The 16,971-nt window shown below is 45.8% G+C and overlaps 1 protein-coding gene across 6 annotated transcripts in view; it reads left to right on the top strand.

Annotated features, from left to right (window-relative positions):
• The window catches only part of CACNA1I (calcium voltage-gated channel subunit alpha1 I), a 118,659-nt gene extending 104,485 nt beyond the window's left edge, over positions 1-14,174 (top strand). For all 6 annotated transcript variants that reach the window (XM_025185133.2, XM_075936472.1, XM_075936515.1 and 3 more), the window contains 4 exons: positions 6,095-6,211; positions 6,940-7,105; positions 8,180-8,376; positions 11,187-14,174. In XM_025185133.2, the coding sequence (XP_025040918.2) occupies positions 6,095-6,211; positions 6,940-7,105; positions 8,180-8,376; positions 11,187-11,888 (1,182 nt within the window). In that variant the 3' untranslated portion in view covers positions 11,889-14,174. The remainder of the gene's footprint in view (positions 1-6,094; positions 6,212-6,939; positions 7,106-8,179; positions 8,377-11,186) is intronic.
• The last annotated feature ends 2,797 nt before the right edge of the window (positions 14,175-16,971 follow it).

Raw genomic sequence — 16,971 nt, 5'->3', positions numbered from 1 at the left:
AATTAGGATCTCTAATTCAAACTACCTACTCCGTGCCACGTGTAGCCGCGGGCACAGAGTTCGGCCTAAGGGGGATTTAAAAATGGCGGTGCCCGGGAACATGCAAATGAAGCCCAGGATTTTTAAATCCCAGGCTTCATTTGCAACTCCAGCTTCCCTCATTTGCCTACCTAGCTCGAACTAACGAGCTAGTGTAGACATACCCTTACAGAGGATAGCTGGGAAACCAAGGTCATGCACAGTTTTGAAGCTCCACAGAGTTCTTTGAATTGTGGCTCCTTATGGTTCCCAGTATCCTGCAGTTCTCCTGGTTTGCCTGGTCCCATTTGCCATCAGAACATAGAGGCTTCAGCAGGTTTCCTTCCTCTACCTGCCTTGATCTCTATGTATGTCATAGCCACGTCAAACTTAAACACAAGAAATCTTTAGACAGAACCCTTTGTTAAGGTGGTGTTAGAGTTGAGAAGACATACAGGAAGACACAAGAGTGCATAAAACACAAATGGATTTAAAAACCAAGAAAAATATTTTGAAATATTAAAGGAAAGAAAACAGCAATTTTATAAATAGTTGCACAGACAAACACAGTAGGCCAGAATGATAATGACAGTCTATAATAATTTTTTTTTAATAAAAAAAGATTAAAAGAAAAATAGGAATCAACAAGCATGTGCTAAAAAGATGAAAACGAAAACACCTGTGAAAGAATTGATTTGTATTTTAAAAAGTTCCAAGAAATGCTTTAGAATTATAAATTATTTTTCAAAGTTGGCATTTTTGTTTTATATAAATACATACTGAAATTTAAAGGAAATCATTGATCAACTCATGCAAGAACAATTTATCATTAAAATGTGAATATTTTTATTTTCTAAATCACATTAAAGTAAAATTAAAGATCAATATTTTAACAAGGTATCTGCATCATTATTTTTATCCATAATTTAATAGTATAAAACTTTAGTGAAAAAATAAGGAAATTCCATAAGAACACTGTGCCACGTAACACTGAAGGTTATTCAGATACAAACGCGAAGAACATTGAAAAGGTAGGATTTACACAGACACGTGTGTGCTTCATCAAAATAATAAGGAAGCACCATGCCAAAACAATGTGAAATCTGCTCCTATAACAAAACTTGCCTACATACTTCAATTTCTTTGTTTCCTTCCTATCTAGGGCTTGCTCCAGCAATGTGCAAAACATTGTAAATGCTTAAAGTTTTTAATTTCGTGCTAAGAGTTCTGCTCTGTTAAGCAAAATTGTTCAACGCTAGAACCACTCAAATAGTGGACTTTTTGGTTTGCTGCGGATTCCAAAAAAATTGTTTTGGAGCAACCCAGCTCCAAACCCTTCCTCTTCCCCTTCCCCTCCCCCCCCAAAAAATGTTTTTGATTGAACAAAATGTTTTGTTTCAATTTTGAGCAGTTTTTAAAACATACTTGCATTAGTAAAAAAAATAATTGAAGGAAATTTGTACTGTAAAAGTCATGTTTACTGCAAAACTAAAAAATGTCAAAATGAAATATTTCAACTTTTAGGAATACTTGGGGGGGGGGGGAGGGGAGGAAGTATTATACAGTGAAGTGAAGTGGACACAAATTCACAAATGTTGCCAAATCTGCATTTTTCACACACCCCCAAAAAAAGGTTTGTCCAAAAGATTTTGCTCAGACCTACTCAGCATCTTGCAGGACACTGCCCCTGGAGCTTTGTTTTCAAAACAACACACAGATTTTCGTGACTGTTTTCAAACTGTCCACTGATATCATTTCATGTTTACTTCATCATCTTTATTCAGGAAAGTTCTAAGTTGTCTGTAGTCTGTAAATGCTGTTATTCTAAAATATAAGAAGACCCTTCCACTAACTTGTTCTCTTTTCATGTCATTTATGTCATTTCATTTTCTGTCTTTATAAGGTTTGAGTACACATTACCAGTGTTTATTGGTGGCCCATAGAGGGCTTAGTGTGAAGGCTAGGATTTGTCAATGAATAATGGTGAACAATCATTCTGAGCCTGCTTGTTGTCTATTTATGACTTTGTTAAGTATGTCTTTTTGTGTAGACTGCAAGGTGGACAGATTTGCAGAATAACAGTTCAGCAAAGAGTAACATATTCTAGTGTTTGTGGTCAGTGATGATTGGAAATGTTTTGTTATGGTTGAAGGATGTCTCAGTTTTTTTCCTATGTCATGTTTGCTTGCCAACAAGGGACAGAGTTAAGGTTGTTTTGGTGGATAAACACACACGTTGAATGGGGTCGGATTTAGATTGTGCTTTCTAGACATAAATTGTCATTTGGTTGTGAATAACATGTTTGACATAATGCAGTGGTCAGTTTCCCAGTTTGTTAATGCTCTGAGTTGGTGGCTTTTGTACTTGAGCAGCTTGGACACCTGTACAACATGATATTCTTGTGTTGGGACAACCTAACAGCTCTTTAAAAATATAGCTCAGGTTTTTCCTTTTGTTTATTGCAAGTGATATAGCTCTCTGAAGGAGTCCTCTTCCAATCACTGACACTGGCACAGACCACTAAACTTCCAGCCTGAAGGAGTCATCTCACCATATCATCTTCTTACTATTATTTACATAGTGCCACTGATGCACGCTGTCTGTTCAAACACATAGGAGGACAAGATCCTAGTCCTGAGGAACATGCGGCCACAAATAAACAGATAAAACAACAATAAAGGACTGGGCACAGGAGTTGGAGCTAGCTCTGCTCTAGATCTGGAAGAGAAGGAATTATGTTTGAAGGGGGCTACCTGGCATGCAGAAAGAAGGAGAAACTTTCCAAGTATAGAGGACAGATGTAGGTGGGAAAAAGCAAAGGAATCTCTAAGGAGAGAAGTGTGCGGAGGGGAGTGTAGGGTGTAAAAGGGGATGGAGAGGAAATGAACAGAGTTGCAAGCAGGAGCAGAGCTATACAGAGCCTGAAAGATGAATATGGAGAGCTTTGTTACACCTGATGAAGAAAGAAGGAAAATAGAGGAGGGAGTGCCAGAGGTAAAGCAATGGGGAGGAGAAGATGGTGTTCGTGGATGTGTTAGATAGATTAGAGGTGAGAGAGGGAAGAAGCAGAGAGGACAGAAGGGAATAGATTATAGTAGTTAAGGGGAGAGAGAGTCAAAAGCATGATATTGGCATGGACTGAGGGCAGCATGATTATTGCTGGCATGAAAGAGCCTTCACGCTATTTAACCTGGGCAATCTCCATTAACCCTAGACTGAGGGGATCTTCTCCTCGTCCAGCATCAGATTACACTGTTATCCCCAGACTAAGGGCGTGTGTATGCAACATTTAGTTTGCAACAAGGAGTGTGAGTGAACCTGGCACTAACCTGATGTTGGCTGTTAGTCTGCATGGACAGTTTATGATCTAGTCCCATTTCAGCAAGGACTAAAGAGTAAGAGACCTAAAAAAGAGTCATCGTGGCTTAACCACCATGTAAAGGAAGCAGTGAGGGACAAAAAGGCATCTTTCAAGAAGTGGAAGTCCAATCCTAGTGAGATAAATAGAAAGGAACATAAACACTGTCAAATCAAGTGTAAAAATGTAATAAGAAAAGCAAAAAAAGATTTCGAGGAACAGCTAGCCAAAAACTCAAAAAAAAATAGCAAAAGGTTTTTTAAGTACATTAGATGCAGCAAGCCTGCTAAAAAAACAGTGTCCCCCCCTAGACGATCGAGATATAAAAGGAGCAATCAAGGACAATAAAGCCATTGCGGAGAAACTAAATGATTTCTTTGCTTCAGTCTTCACGGCTGAGGACGTTGGGGAGATTCCCAAATCTGCACCGTCGTTTGTGGGTGATGAATCTGAGGAACTGTCCCGGATTAAAGTGTCATTACAGGAGGTTTTGGAACAAATAGAAAAACTTAATGTTAACAAATCACTAGGACTAGATGGCATTCATCCAAGGGTTCTAAAAGAACTCAAATGGGAAATTGCTGAACTATTATCTGTGGTTTGTAACCTATCCTTTAAATCGGCTTCCGTACCTAATGACTGGAAGGTAGCTAACGTGACACCAGTATTTAAAAAGGGCTCTAGAGGTGATCCTGGCAATTACAGACCGGTAAGTCTAACTTCAGTACCGGGCAAATTAGTTGAAACAATAGTAAAGAATAAAATTGTCAGGCACGTAGAAGAACATAATTTGTTGGACAAAAGTCAACATGGTTTCTATAAAAGGAAATCCTGTCTTACTAATCTATTAGAGTTCTTTGAAGGGGTTAACAAACATGCAGATAAGGGGGATCCAGTAGATATAGTATACTTAGATTTTCAGAAAGCCTTTGACAAAGTCCCTCACCAAAGGCTCTTGTGTAAATTACATTGTCATGGGATAAGAGGGAAGGTCCTTTCATGGATTGAGAACTGGTTAAAAGACAGGAAGACAAAGGGTAGGAATAAATGGTAAATTTTCAAAATGGAGAGGGGTAACCAGTGGTGTCCCCTAAGGGTCAGTCCTGGGACCAATCCCATTCAATTTATTCATAAATAATCTGGAGAAAGGGGTAAACAGTGAGGTGGCAAAGATTACAGACGATACTAACTGCTCAAGATAGTTAAGACCAAAGCAGATTGTGAAGAACTACAAAAAGATCTCACAAAACTAAGTGATTGGGCAACAAAATGGCAAATGAAATGTATGTCGATAAGTGTAAAGTAATGCACGTTGGAAAAAATAACCCCAACTATACGTACAGTATGATGGGGGCTAATTTGGCTACGACAAATCAGGAAAGAGATCTTGGAGTTATCGTGGATAGTTCCCTGAAAACTTCCACGCAGTGTGCAGCAGCGGTCAAAAAGGCAAATAGGATGTTAAGAATTATTAAGAAAGGGATAGAAAATAAGACACTGAATATCTTACTGACCCTGTATAAAACTATGATACGCCCACAACTTGAATACTGTGTACAGATGTGGTCTCCTCACCTCAAAAAAGATATTTTGACCTTAGAAAAGGGCAACTAGAATGATTAGGGGTTTGGAAAGGGTCCCATATGAAAAGAGGTTAAAGTGACTGCAACTTTTCAGTTTAGAAAAGAGGAGACTGAGGGGGGATATGATAGAGGTATATAAAATCATGAGTGGTGTGGAGAGGGTGAATAAAGAAAAGTTATTTATTAGTTCCCATAATAGAAGAACTAGAGGACACCAAATGAAATTAATGGGTAGCAGGTTTAAAACTAATAAAAGAAAGTTCTTCACACAGCACGTAGTCAACCTGTGGAACTCCTTGCCAGAGGAGGCTGTGAAGGCTAGGACTATAACAGAGTTTAAAGAGAAGCTAGATAATTTCATGGAGGTTAGGTCCATAAAAGGCTATTAGCCAGGGGATAAAATGGTGTCCCTGGCCTCTGTTTGTCAGAGGCTGGAGAGAGATGGCAGGAGACAAATTGCTTGATCATTGTCCTCAGTCCACCCCCTCTGGGGCACCTGGTGCTAGCCACTGTCAGCAGACAGGATACTGGGCTAGATGGACCTTTGGTCTGACCCAGTACAGCCATTCTTATGTTATGTTTTTTTTTGACTAAAGCAGAGCAAATTACAGAGCTGTTAATGCACAGCAGCAGGCCCACAAGGACAGTCCCTCTGTCAAAGGCTAGTGCAGGGTAGAGTCACACCTCAGCTTGCCACGAACTAATTGTTGGTGTGGACAAAACCTAGGGACTTTTCCCCTCCTCTCTGTCTCTGGAGCAGACTATTATCCCCAGTGGAGGAAGTCCTCTGGCACTGACTCTGTGAGCCATATGCTTGAGGAGCCGGATGCCAGACTCTGATCTTGGAGCAGATTCTCTGGACTCCTCTCTCCTTCTTGGATGCCAAGGGAGTCTTGATCAGTGAACCCATCTCCCTGGCAGCTCCCAAACTTCATTTCCATTGTTTACTAGAAGTGGATTCTCTCACCAGGCCTAGCTGTGGGTTAGGAAACAATCAATATAAACAAAGGAATGTTTTAAAGTCAATCTCAGGTGTACAGGCTCTCTCCCTCCACCCATCCACCCTTAAAAGAGTAGAACTGGTTGAGAAACAGACTCAGCCCATATCCTGTGACAACTTCTTTCCCTCTGGTAGGTTCAGCTGGCTGAAATGGAAGCCTTATCCCTCAACTCAGACAAGTCTTCCTCCATTCTGCTTGGGGATGATTTAGACAATCGCAGCATCTGTCAGTTGAGTCCTAAGGAGACCAAGGTAGGAGCATCCTCGGTGTTTGGGATATATACTTACACAGTGGGCAAAGTATGCAGTCGCCTATGTCCTCAAGGACACATCATCCCTTGAAAGAGCCACCCACTCCTCACTCAGGGCATGGGAGTGAGTCGCATGGAGGTCTGGCTTTTCCCACTTATAAGGGGTGAACATCTCCTGTCTTCACTTCTCCATGCTGTGTGAGACAGGGTCTGTCACAGAACTTGTGTGCGCACAGCACAAACCAGGGAAGAGTGGAGAGGTCTGCCTCTTGGAACAGGACCACAATGTCCATTGGCCGTTAGCACCAGCTTATCAGATTCATGTTCCTCTTAATGTGCTGCACTCTGTACCTCTGACCCAGATCAGCTGGACTGCCATGGTCCATGGATTCCCCTGCTGATCACACTTCACTCTCACAAAGAATGTGAGTGTCAGGCACTTAGCAGCAACTCCTCCCCTAGAGACTTATCACTCAGACTGATCTGATGAAAACACAGAGGGGTGTGCAAACTACAGCTCCTTTTACCACTATCAGAGCTTGCTGTGACTAGGAATATATTTGGGGATGGGCAGGGGATGTAAATTCTTGGACTATCTGTTGGTTAACATGCACGTGCACTGGCCAGGTATCTTCAAAATCCACCCCATCTCCAGACCTTGCTCAGTCAGTTTCACTATCTCTGTGTGTTTTTTTCCTCAAAAGATATTTCTTTCATTTTTTTCAACAGGATGGCCCGAACAGCCCTGACTCCATGGGCGTGGGAGATCTGGGGGAATGTTTCTTCCCATTAACAAATACAGGCGCTTCTCCAACTCCAGAAAGTTACTTGTGTGAAATGGAGAAAATCCCTTTCAACCCAGTCCAATGCTGGCTGAAACATGAAAGTAATCAAGGTAGGGAAGTCCTCTTCATTTTCCTGGGTCGTGCAGTCATTTGAGGCTAGTTCTGCTGACAGTGCAGACCAGTCCGGGTAATCTGGCCTGGCTCCACTTTATTCTAGAAAGGAATGGTGTTGATATGATGTGGGAATTCACTCTCAGTTCGCCAGTCTCACTGCAGTGCAGAGCTTCATTGGCAAGGAAGGAGGTGCTGGGGCTCAAGCAATTTTTTTTTTGTACATTCATAACTGCTGGGGCTGGCCCCAAGGTGCTGGGGCTACGAACTGCAAAACCTAGAGGTGCCAGAGTTCAGTTCTGGTAAGCTCTGGCACAGATTAAGCACTGATGTGGTGTTTGCTTGGTTTCCCCGGCACCTTTTATAGTGTCTATTGTCTTTCCTCAGAGTTGCCCTAGACAGACAGATTTCAGAGTATCTGATTCTCTTTAACACTAAGGTCCCTTTGGGCAGCTGGAGCAGAACGCAAATGACAATAAGGCCCAAAGGCTTCAAAGCCAATGTCATGTCAGCAGTCGGGTGGAGGAACTGTGCTAACTCCATAGAGTAGACAGTGCCACCATTTCCTGAGGCCATGCTACTTATCACAAGGGTCTGTGGAGTACCTTCATCTGCCCTAGAAAAAAGAATCCTAATTTCCCTCCTGAGCACGTCTCTGGCTGTATTGGGTCACTGTGCTCCCCAGTCACTTTTTTTGTGTATTTCCCTTTTCTACTACTCTGTAGGAGCCTGGCTATGGGCCCATTGAGTTCAGTGGAGTTGAACCTGGGTTACATTTGGCCTATCATGTCTCAGCCTTGTGCCCCTTTTCCTTGTTCAACTATTGCCCCGAGCTCTGATAGTGCTTCTGAGTCTGTTATTCATTCTGGTAATTATGTGGAAAGCAGGATCAGTGGAGCATGACCTCCGAATGCTCAGAATTCATGTCTAGGTGAATGTGTCACTAAACACCTGCAGTTTGTTGGGCTTACATGACCCTGAGCTTGGTAGAAACTGAGTCCCCAAAATGGATCAATGGACTCTTGAACTCTTATTTTTCTTTTTTCATTCCGCCTTCTTTCTGCCACTGTCAGTTCCCCCCAGACCCTTCTCTCCAGGTACAGCCAGGCCTCTGTTACCTGTGCCAGCAGAGTTTTTCCACCCAAGCATCTCTGCCACCCAGACTGGGCAGGAGAAGGTGTCCTGTTCAGGCAGCCTTCCTAAAATATCTCTGCAGGGTTCATGGGCATCACTGCGATCCCCAAGTGTGAACTGCTCACTTCTTCACCAGGTAAGGGCCCTACTTCCCACCCTCCCAGGAGACCTCATGTGTATCCAAGCAAAGAGGGCATGAGAGAGAGAAGAAGGGCATAGAGTGACCTATCTCTGGAGGATCAAAGGGTTAGATGGCTATTGGGAGCAGAAAGTGCAGTAGGGTGAAGAGTTATTCACAGTGAGTGCTAGTGTAGAAGGAGCTGGATGGCACAATAGGTAAAGGCACTGGCCCTGCATCTCCAGAAAACATGTCTTGGCCTGGTTTGGGTCACACATTAAGTTGACAGCCTCAGTCTAGATCCAAGTACAGGCAGTCCCCGGGTTACGTACAAGATAGGGACTGTAGGTTTGTTCTTAAGTTGAATCTGTATGTAAGTCGGAACTGGCATCCAGATTCAGCCGCTGCTGAAACTGATCAGTTTCAACAGCGGCTGAATCTGGACGCCAGTTCTGACTTACATACAGATTCAACTTAAGAACCCCAGGCATCCCCAAGTCAGCTGCTGCTGAAACTGATCAGCGGCTGATTCCAGGAAGCCCAGGGCAGGGGCTTCCTGTAGTCAGCCACTGGTCAGTTTCAGCAGCGGCTGACTTGGGGACGCCTGGGGCAGAGCAGCTGGGGTGCTGCTGGGTTGGTCCAGTAGCACCGCCGCTCCTCGGCGCTACTGGACCAACCCAGCAGCACCCAAGCTGCTCTGTCCCAGGCGTCCTGATTCAGCCGCTGCTGAATCTGACCAGCAGTGGCTGAATCAGGACGCCTGGGGCAGAACAGCTGGGGTGCTGCCTGGTTGGTCCAGTAGCGCCCACAGCGGCGCTACGGGACCAACTGGCAGCGCCCCAGCTGCCATACCACAGGTGTCCGGAGCAAAGCCATGGAGCACGGGGGCAGCGGGACAGCCCAGACACGCCGTGGCTGTCCTGCTGCCCTCGGGCTCCGTGGCTTTGCTCTGCTTTGCTCCCCGTCCCCCTGGTCTGCAGACCAGAGGGACGGGGAGCAAAGCCGCGGAACACACGGGCAGCGGACAGCCCAGATGCGTCTGGGCTGTCCGCTGCCCGTGTGCTCCGCGGCTTTGCTCTGCTTTGCCCCGCCCCCCCCCCCGTCTGCAGACCAGGAGGATGGGGGGGGGGGGGGCAAAGCAGAGCCAAGCCGCGGAGCGTGCGATCAGCTGACAGCCCGGACGCGTCTGGGCTGTCAGCTGGCTGGGCGCTCCGCGGCTTGGCTCTGCTTTGCTCCCCCCCCCATCCTCCTGGTCTGCAGAGGGGGGGGGGGGCAAAGCAGAGCCAAGCCTCGGAGCGCGTGGGCAGTGGACAGCCCTGTCCGCTGCCCACGTGTTCCGCCGCTTTGCTTCCTCTCCCTGGTCTGCTGGAGACCAGGGAGAGGAACGTCCCCGTTCGTAACTGCGGATCCGACGTAAGTCGGATCCGCGTAACTCGGGGACTGCCTGTATACATGAGTTCACACTGGCTCCTGGGCCTGGCCTCCCTTGCTCTTGCTACTTGGATGGCAGGAACAAAGAAATAGAACCAGACACCCCTGTTTCTAGGTTTGATGCTGATCCTGCTAATGCGAGCAGAACACTTTTAGCTTAAGGACTTGGTCTAGTGGCGGGGAGCTCATTAGCCCTTGGGTTCAACACATGTAAACATAGTCTCACCAGGAGTTAAAGAAGGTGGAGTAGGAAGTCAAATGTGTTCACAGGGCCCAAGCAACAGGGGCAATGAAGTCCAAATAGAACTGGAACGGACCTTGCTTCATTCCCACACACATGGGGCTTGTTTTGTCTGGAGCCCATCCAGATGGACTCTGTGTCCCTGATCTCTGTATTCATATCCCTTCTGTTCCCTATCTCTCAGGTAGATACTGTGATTTGTCACTTAGGAGACTGGGGAGAACAGAGTAGAGGAGGGGAAATAAAATGTATTTGAGAAGCACAGGTGATAGAAAGGAGAAGCACAAGAGGACTCCTCTACCATGCTTATGCTAAGGTGTCTCCTGAATCACTCATGTTCCAGGCTGCAGGAGAGTGAAGTTGAGGAAGGGTTGGCCCATTCGAGAGAAAGAGAAAATCAGACACCTTCTATTTTACCTATTATGATAAATCCCAAGGTCTCCAGACCCTTTTATTATAAACAACTAAAATGTGAAATAACAAAGAAGACCAACAAAACAGCTGTTTGCCCCTCTCTTTGGGCCCTTCCCTGCCGCCACATGAGGTGCTTTGTAACTAAAGCAGGTCAGAACAGTTCCAAACCAGAATTTTTTTAAATCAGAACTTTCCAGTTCGTCAAAAGCAAAATGCTCTGTGGAGATGGCTGATTCTGATGCAGTTCTGACCGATCTCTGCCTTGTTTCCAGTCAGCACGCCTACTGGCTCTTCCGCAGGGCAGGCTGACAGGGAGCTGTGAGTCCTTGCTCCTCAGCAGTGTGGGCTTGCAGGGCATTTGCGGCTGTGACTGCCTTTCAGATGGACTGCTCCAGAGCCAGGTGCCATTGTCTGTGGCCAAGAATTTCAGAATGTTTGGTTTTCCTTTCACATCAGAGTGAAACCAAATTGCACAATACCAAGTCATGAGGTAGAATTCCCGTTCTCTGCCCTGTTCCAGTTGTGACCATACTGCCTCCTGGTGACAATGGAACAGGTGGTCACATAGCAACAAGGCATGAATACAGGGTGAGAAATGTTCAGGCCATCTAACTGAACTGCTTTATAGGGGCCCTTCAAGTCAGGTCAGTAGCTAGTGCCACATTTCCATCTCACCCCAGATGTCCCAGAGGCAAGGAACTGAAATTGAAAGCTTTTCCTCTGTGGCATATTGTTCTCTCAGGCCACTGAAAGTGACACCTCCCTCGATGACAGCAGGAGCAGTAGCTCAGAAGGCAGCTTGCAGACCACTCTGGAGGACAGCTTGAACCTCAGCGACTCTCCCCAGTGCACGCTGGACCTCCCGGTGGCCCTGTGCCCGATGCCAACAACTGCCACCCAAAGAACCATGGCAGCCCCGCTTTCTCCTGCATCCCGGAGGCGGAACCTGCGGGGCCGCGGGATCTTCAGCCTGCAGAACATCAGGCGGCATCAGCGAAGTCACAGCAGTGGCGGGAGCACGAGCCCAGGGTGCACTCACCATGACTCCATGGACCCTTCTGATGAGGAGGGTGCGGGGAGCAGCCTGAGGGGTGGTAACAACAGCGAGCAGTCAGAGACCCTCAGCAGCCTCTCACTGACCTCTCTCTTCTCCCCACCCCCACCACCCCCAGGCCGGGCGCTCACGAAGAAATGCAACAGCACAAGCAGCCTCAATGCCTCCTCCCGAGGGCCCACCACCAACGACGCCAAGCAGTTCTACTCGGTTGATCCCCGGGGGTTCTTGTCCATGCCCTCGTGGGTGACGGACTTCTGCAAGGACACCCCCTCGCCGGGTGATGACGAGGGGTCGGACAGCCCCGATAAACTGGGGACGGCAGACCATAGCTCCCCACTCCCTTCTGAGCTGGAGCTGGGCAATAGCGTCAGCAAGAGGAACAGATGAGGGTCCCTGGGGTAGGGAGGGGAGCAAGCAGTGTGGGCAAGGGCACGCCTTGTGCTACCATTTCCCAGCAGCAATTCCAAAGGATGGTGGGGAAAAGAAACAAGCAAACACAATATATAAATATATACATATATATTTAGGAAATACTCTGGTACTGTACCGCTGAGGTATGAGAGAGTGAAAGCAATACGGCACCACTCCCGCCCACGTGTTGGACGGGGATCACCACCACAAAGATCACAGTGATGAAGAGGGCACCACTGGGCTTGGAGGGACTGGGCCCACCAGCCAAATACCTGCCCGGGTGGCAGCCATTTAGTTATATACATATACATAGAGAAAGAGATTGATTTATTTATTTTTTTTACTGAGCGATTAAGACTTCCAGAAAGTGCTAAGTAGGAGAACAGGGCCGGGGGGGGGAAGGGGGGAGCTTGGGGACATTCATTTCACACAGGGAGGGGGAAAGGAGACGAGAAACCAAGGAGGGCTTGGTTGGTTTGGTTGTTTTTTGAGAATTCCTCATCATTCATACTTCCATTTTGAAAATTAATGATCACAGGCCAACTTCTCAGCCAATGTAAGTCAGCAGGGTTCCCTGGAGGTCCTCAGCTGGAGTAAATCAATATAGATTTGGTTTCAATGGAGACATGAAAGTTGACACCAGCTGAAGATCTGGCCCTGACATCAGGAAAACCCAATGAGGTGATGCATTGGAAGTGATCTGAGATTGCTTTGATGAGTGTGTGTGAACGCAGCAGGAATGCTCTGGGAGGGGAGGAGATGGAGGCAACATGGCAACTGTTGACTGTGTTTATTTAATACTGTTTCATTTTATTTATGTATTTATTTTTCTTTTTTTATTTACCCCCCCCCCCCCCCCAAAAAAAAAGAAAGAAAGAAAGAAAAAGAAAGCTGCTAAGAGAAGAAAAGATGTTCAGGGTTTGTCCCCTCCACTCCAGGTTTCTGTAATTGTGACAGTTTTTATTTTAGAAGCCCAAAGGCGCAAAAACTATCTAGAGAATCAGATCTGTTATTTTTTATATATCTATATCCATGTATACATTACAAAAAAAAGAAATTAGAATTAAAAAAACAGGCAAAATAAAATGAGCCTCAGTCAGATATTAAGTGCACTCCGTCCCCAGGCACAAAGCTGGGGTTTGTGAACCAAACTCTCTTCCTAGTTCCACTGATGTGATGCCACTGAAGTCAATGGGCCTCATTCTGCTCTCACGCTGATGTGACTCTGTTGACATCAGCAGAAGTTATCCTTGATTTAAGCATGATCAGAATCCACCCCAATGACAGTTGAGGGGCATGGAGGACTTCACAAGATCAGGCTCTGAGGGCAGAATTTGTGTGTGCGTGCATGCATGTGTGGGCAATATCATGTCTGTTTGACTCCCTCCAGGCAGTTGTGTGTATGTTTCTTACCTTGTTTGTGCTTTACAAAGGAATGTGCACTCATTGTGAGAGAGGTACATGCCTGGCTGCTGATTGGTGTCCGCTGATTGTGTGGTGTGAGGACAGATTCCCACCCCTCCTTCAGGATCAAGCTGAACACAGGAGTATCTGAGTCTCTTCCATAACTATTGCAGCAAGTTCCCTCCCCTCCCCCCCGAGACTGTATTGCTGTTTCAGGCCAAGATTTGCTTCACCATCGCCCTCTCTACGTGTGAGAATTGTTTTAAGAACTCATCTGTTTTGTATCCTTTCCAGATTTATGGTGGGATAGGAGAGAGGACAAAGAAATGACCTGAAGTGCTTGAAAAAAAGTGGAATACAATCCACAGCCTCACTGGGCTCTGACATGGGTATTTCTGAGAGCATGAGAAAAAGGATGGGGCAAAGAGAGGAGAAGCAGCAGGGGAAGAGAGAGGGAGGTTCAGAGGACATTGCTTCATCATATTGACAGGAAAGAATGAATCTCCCACAGGGATTCCTGTCTAGACATTGTTTCTCTTGGAGGCAAGAGGGCTAGTTCAGCAAACTCCTCTTGGAGGCACCTTTCCCGCTGGAATCGGAAGCCCTGTGCAACCTAGTACTATACAGATTTGCTCATCTGTTTTTTGAGCAGATGCTTAACACTATAAACTGGGGCTGTGAACACCACGTGTGTCAAGGGGAACAAAAAAAAAGGATAATTAACTTCTGTATTTGATTTTATTTGTTCAGAGTAATCTGTGTTTTGTGGAAAGTGCACTGCTCTGACTGTAGGCATGCCGGGGAAGACAGGAAAGCCAAAGTCCCCATCTTGGCAGGAAGGCTGCTGGTCTGGATTAATTAAAGCAATAATAAGGGTTTAAAATGGCTTTTGCACTGGTTGTTCCTTGGGTGGGTTCTCCCTGCACAATTGAGGAAAGAGAACCACTGTGGCTCTGTATTGCCTGGGAAGGAAAATGGCCAATTCATAGTAGACAGAAGACTAAAATTGGCTACACGAGGTCCATGGTTAAATCCAGGCGTACTTCAACATTGGAGACTGTGCTTTGCACAATACGTGCTGTGTGTCTCCACTTATTTCAATTGGGGCCTTTGAGATGAACGGGACAAAGCGCTGGAAATGTGAGCTACCCCAAGAGTGGCTGGAGGGATTGGTATCATGTCTAACCTAAGAGTGGGAAAGGAACCTAGGATGGTGGTAGAGCCAAAATTTACTCCAATACATGGTCACTTTTGAAATAGGTTTTCTGATTGCCATGTTAGTATCTCTTTATCAACGTGGATGGAAGACGAATCATGTTCCAGGTAAAACTCGGCTATGCAGTGTCCTCCCCAGGCCAATTTTGTGGTGTGGGGCTCGTTTCATGGACCAGTGCTATCCCCCATTCAGAGGTGGTAGAAGGACCCTAGACTGGCCTTACCACCTGTTAAAATGGTAGGTAATATTGATTATAGTGAAGCAGAGAGCTGTGTATTTTAAAACCAGTCCCAGCTTCCTAGCTCCCCACTATCCCATGAGAGCTGTGTAGATGTGCCAAATTTAAAAATAAGCTATTTTGAAATAAATTAGAAATAAGATACGTAATTTGCATAGCGCAAATTGCATATCTTATTTCAAGCTTAGGGTGCTGTGTAGACACACCTGGTCACTTTCAGCAGGAGGTCGGGCTTTTTTCATAGGCAAAGAATCTATTCCTGCATTTATATGTTTGTATGCACACACCTGCCTCTACTTCTAGGCCACCATTTTATATCAGAAGGTATAGGTTTCACAACTGAGCTGGGACCTTTTGGAGTACTGTACTCCATTTGCACACAAACAATGAGGAGTTTTGTGGCAGCGTAAAGACTTAACAGATTTATCTGGGCATAAGCTTTCATGGACAAAAGCCCACTTTGTCAGTGCCTCTTTTACACATGAAAGTTTATACCCAAATAAATCTGTTAGGGCAAGTCTACGCTGCGGGCTAAAGTCTCTTGCCACCTGTCTACACTGGCTGCTTGAATTTCCGCAAAAGCATTGACTTCCTACTGTCTGAAATCAGTGCTTCTTGCAGAAATACTATGCTGCTCCTGTTCAGGCAAAAGTCCTTTTGCGCAAAGTTTTTGCGCAAAAGGGCCAGTGTAGACAGCTCAGATTTGTTTTCCGCAAAAAAGCCCCGATCGTGAAAATGGCGATCGGGGCTTTTTTGCGGAAAAGCACGTCTAGATTGGCACGGACGCTTTTCCGCACAAAGTGCTTTTGCGGAAAAGCGTCCATGCCAATCTAGATGCTCTGTTCCGAAAATGCTTTTAACGGAAATCTTTTCCGTTAAAAGCTTTTCCGGAAAATCATGCCAATCTAGACGCAGCCCTTGTGAATTGAGGGTTACAGGAGTCAGAGTAAGAAGTCCTCCAGCTCACCATTATTTCAAAATAAAGGCTTGCAGCATAGACACGCTCTTTGTTATTTAATGCTGCTGTGCAGAGGTACCCTTAGTCTTTAAGGTGCCACAGGACTCATTGTTTTTGCAGATACAGACATTGATGGCTGCCCCTCTGATACATTTGCACACAGTCTAGCATGCCTGATGGGTGGCAGATAGTGGGGTATGACTTGCAGTCTCACTGATTCACCTCAGAGAAATATTTGGATACCTCACAAACTTAGTTAGCGTAAGAACCCATGAGTGGACACTAGGTAGATGAGATTGGATTTATAAAGGGAAGTGGGGAGAACAGCTGTTCCCCAGGAACTCCTACCATTCCTTCCTCTGCTTCTGATGTCCACTGACTTGCTTAGACAAGCATATTCTGAGATGTTCAATTCCTCCCGATGAGCCTGTTTAGGAACTACCAGGAGACTGGAAATGACAGACATCTCTGTGAGTTTGTCCTATAGCTAAGGTCAAGTTCTGGGGGAAAAAAGCACAAACTTCACCAAGGCCCAAATGGTGTCATGTCACCAGCTCCCTATGCACCATCCCCAAGCTTTCCTTGGGCCCCCATGTATCTTTTGGCCTCTAGTTATTTGCCAGATAGTGGTCATGTCTGTGACGATGGGGCCCCTGCCACTTAGTCTTCAGTGGGATAGCGAGAACAGCCCCCAAGAACTGATGCATTGTCAGCTTGTCCCCATTCCCACTTGGAAACAACTCAGAAGGAAAAAGTTCCCTTGTTTTTCCAGAAGTTCAGATTCCCAGACAATTCTCCCCTTCTCTGCTGACTCTCACAGTCTCCCCCACCTCTCCTACTGGGTGCATTGGCGTGGCCATGCTCATCCCCCTCCACCTCATCAAATGGTTTGCGCCCTCTGCTATACAACTCATACAAAAGGCTTCTGGCTTAGGAAAGCAGTTACCATGGAAACAAAGGACTAGGTTATCTTTAGAGAGTATTTTGTCTCTCTCTTTTAATTATTTACTAACGGTTTGAAGAAGAACAAGGAGAAGAAGAAACATTGATTCTTCCCAGAGAGAGGGAGTTGTTAAAACACAGCAGAATTTGTTGTCTTTCCCCCAAGGGATTCCTGTGCATTGGGCTGGAACAGGTCTAGTTCTCCGTATTTGAGAAGGTTCCTCTGGCCTGGTTGTTTCAGCTTCTCAGTGGAGCCCATGTTGCCAGGCTCTTGAGATTGGAGCGAAAGGGAAGGTAGAGA

This window comes from Pelodiscus sinensis, chromosome 1 (genome assembly GCF_049634645.1).
Source record: "Pelodiscus sinensis isolate JC-2024 chromosome 1, ASM4963464v1, whole genome shotgun sequence".
In the NCBI taxonomy this organism is placed as follows: domain Eukaryota; kingdom Metazoa; phylum Chordata; order Testudines; family Trionychidae; genus Pelodiscus; species Pelodiscus sinensis.
This window is presented reverse-complemented; position numbering and strand designations above follow the sequence as displayed.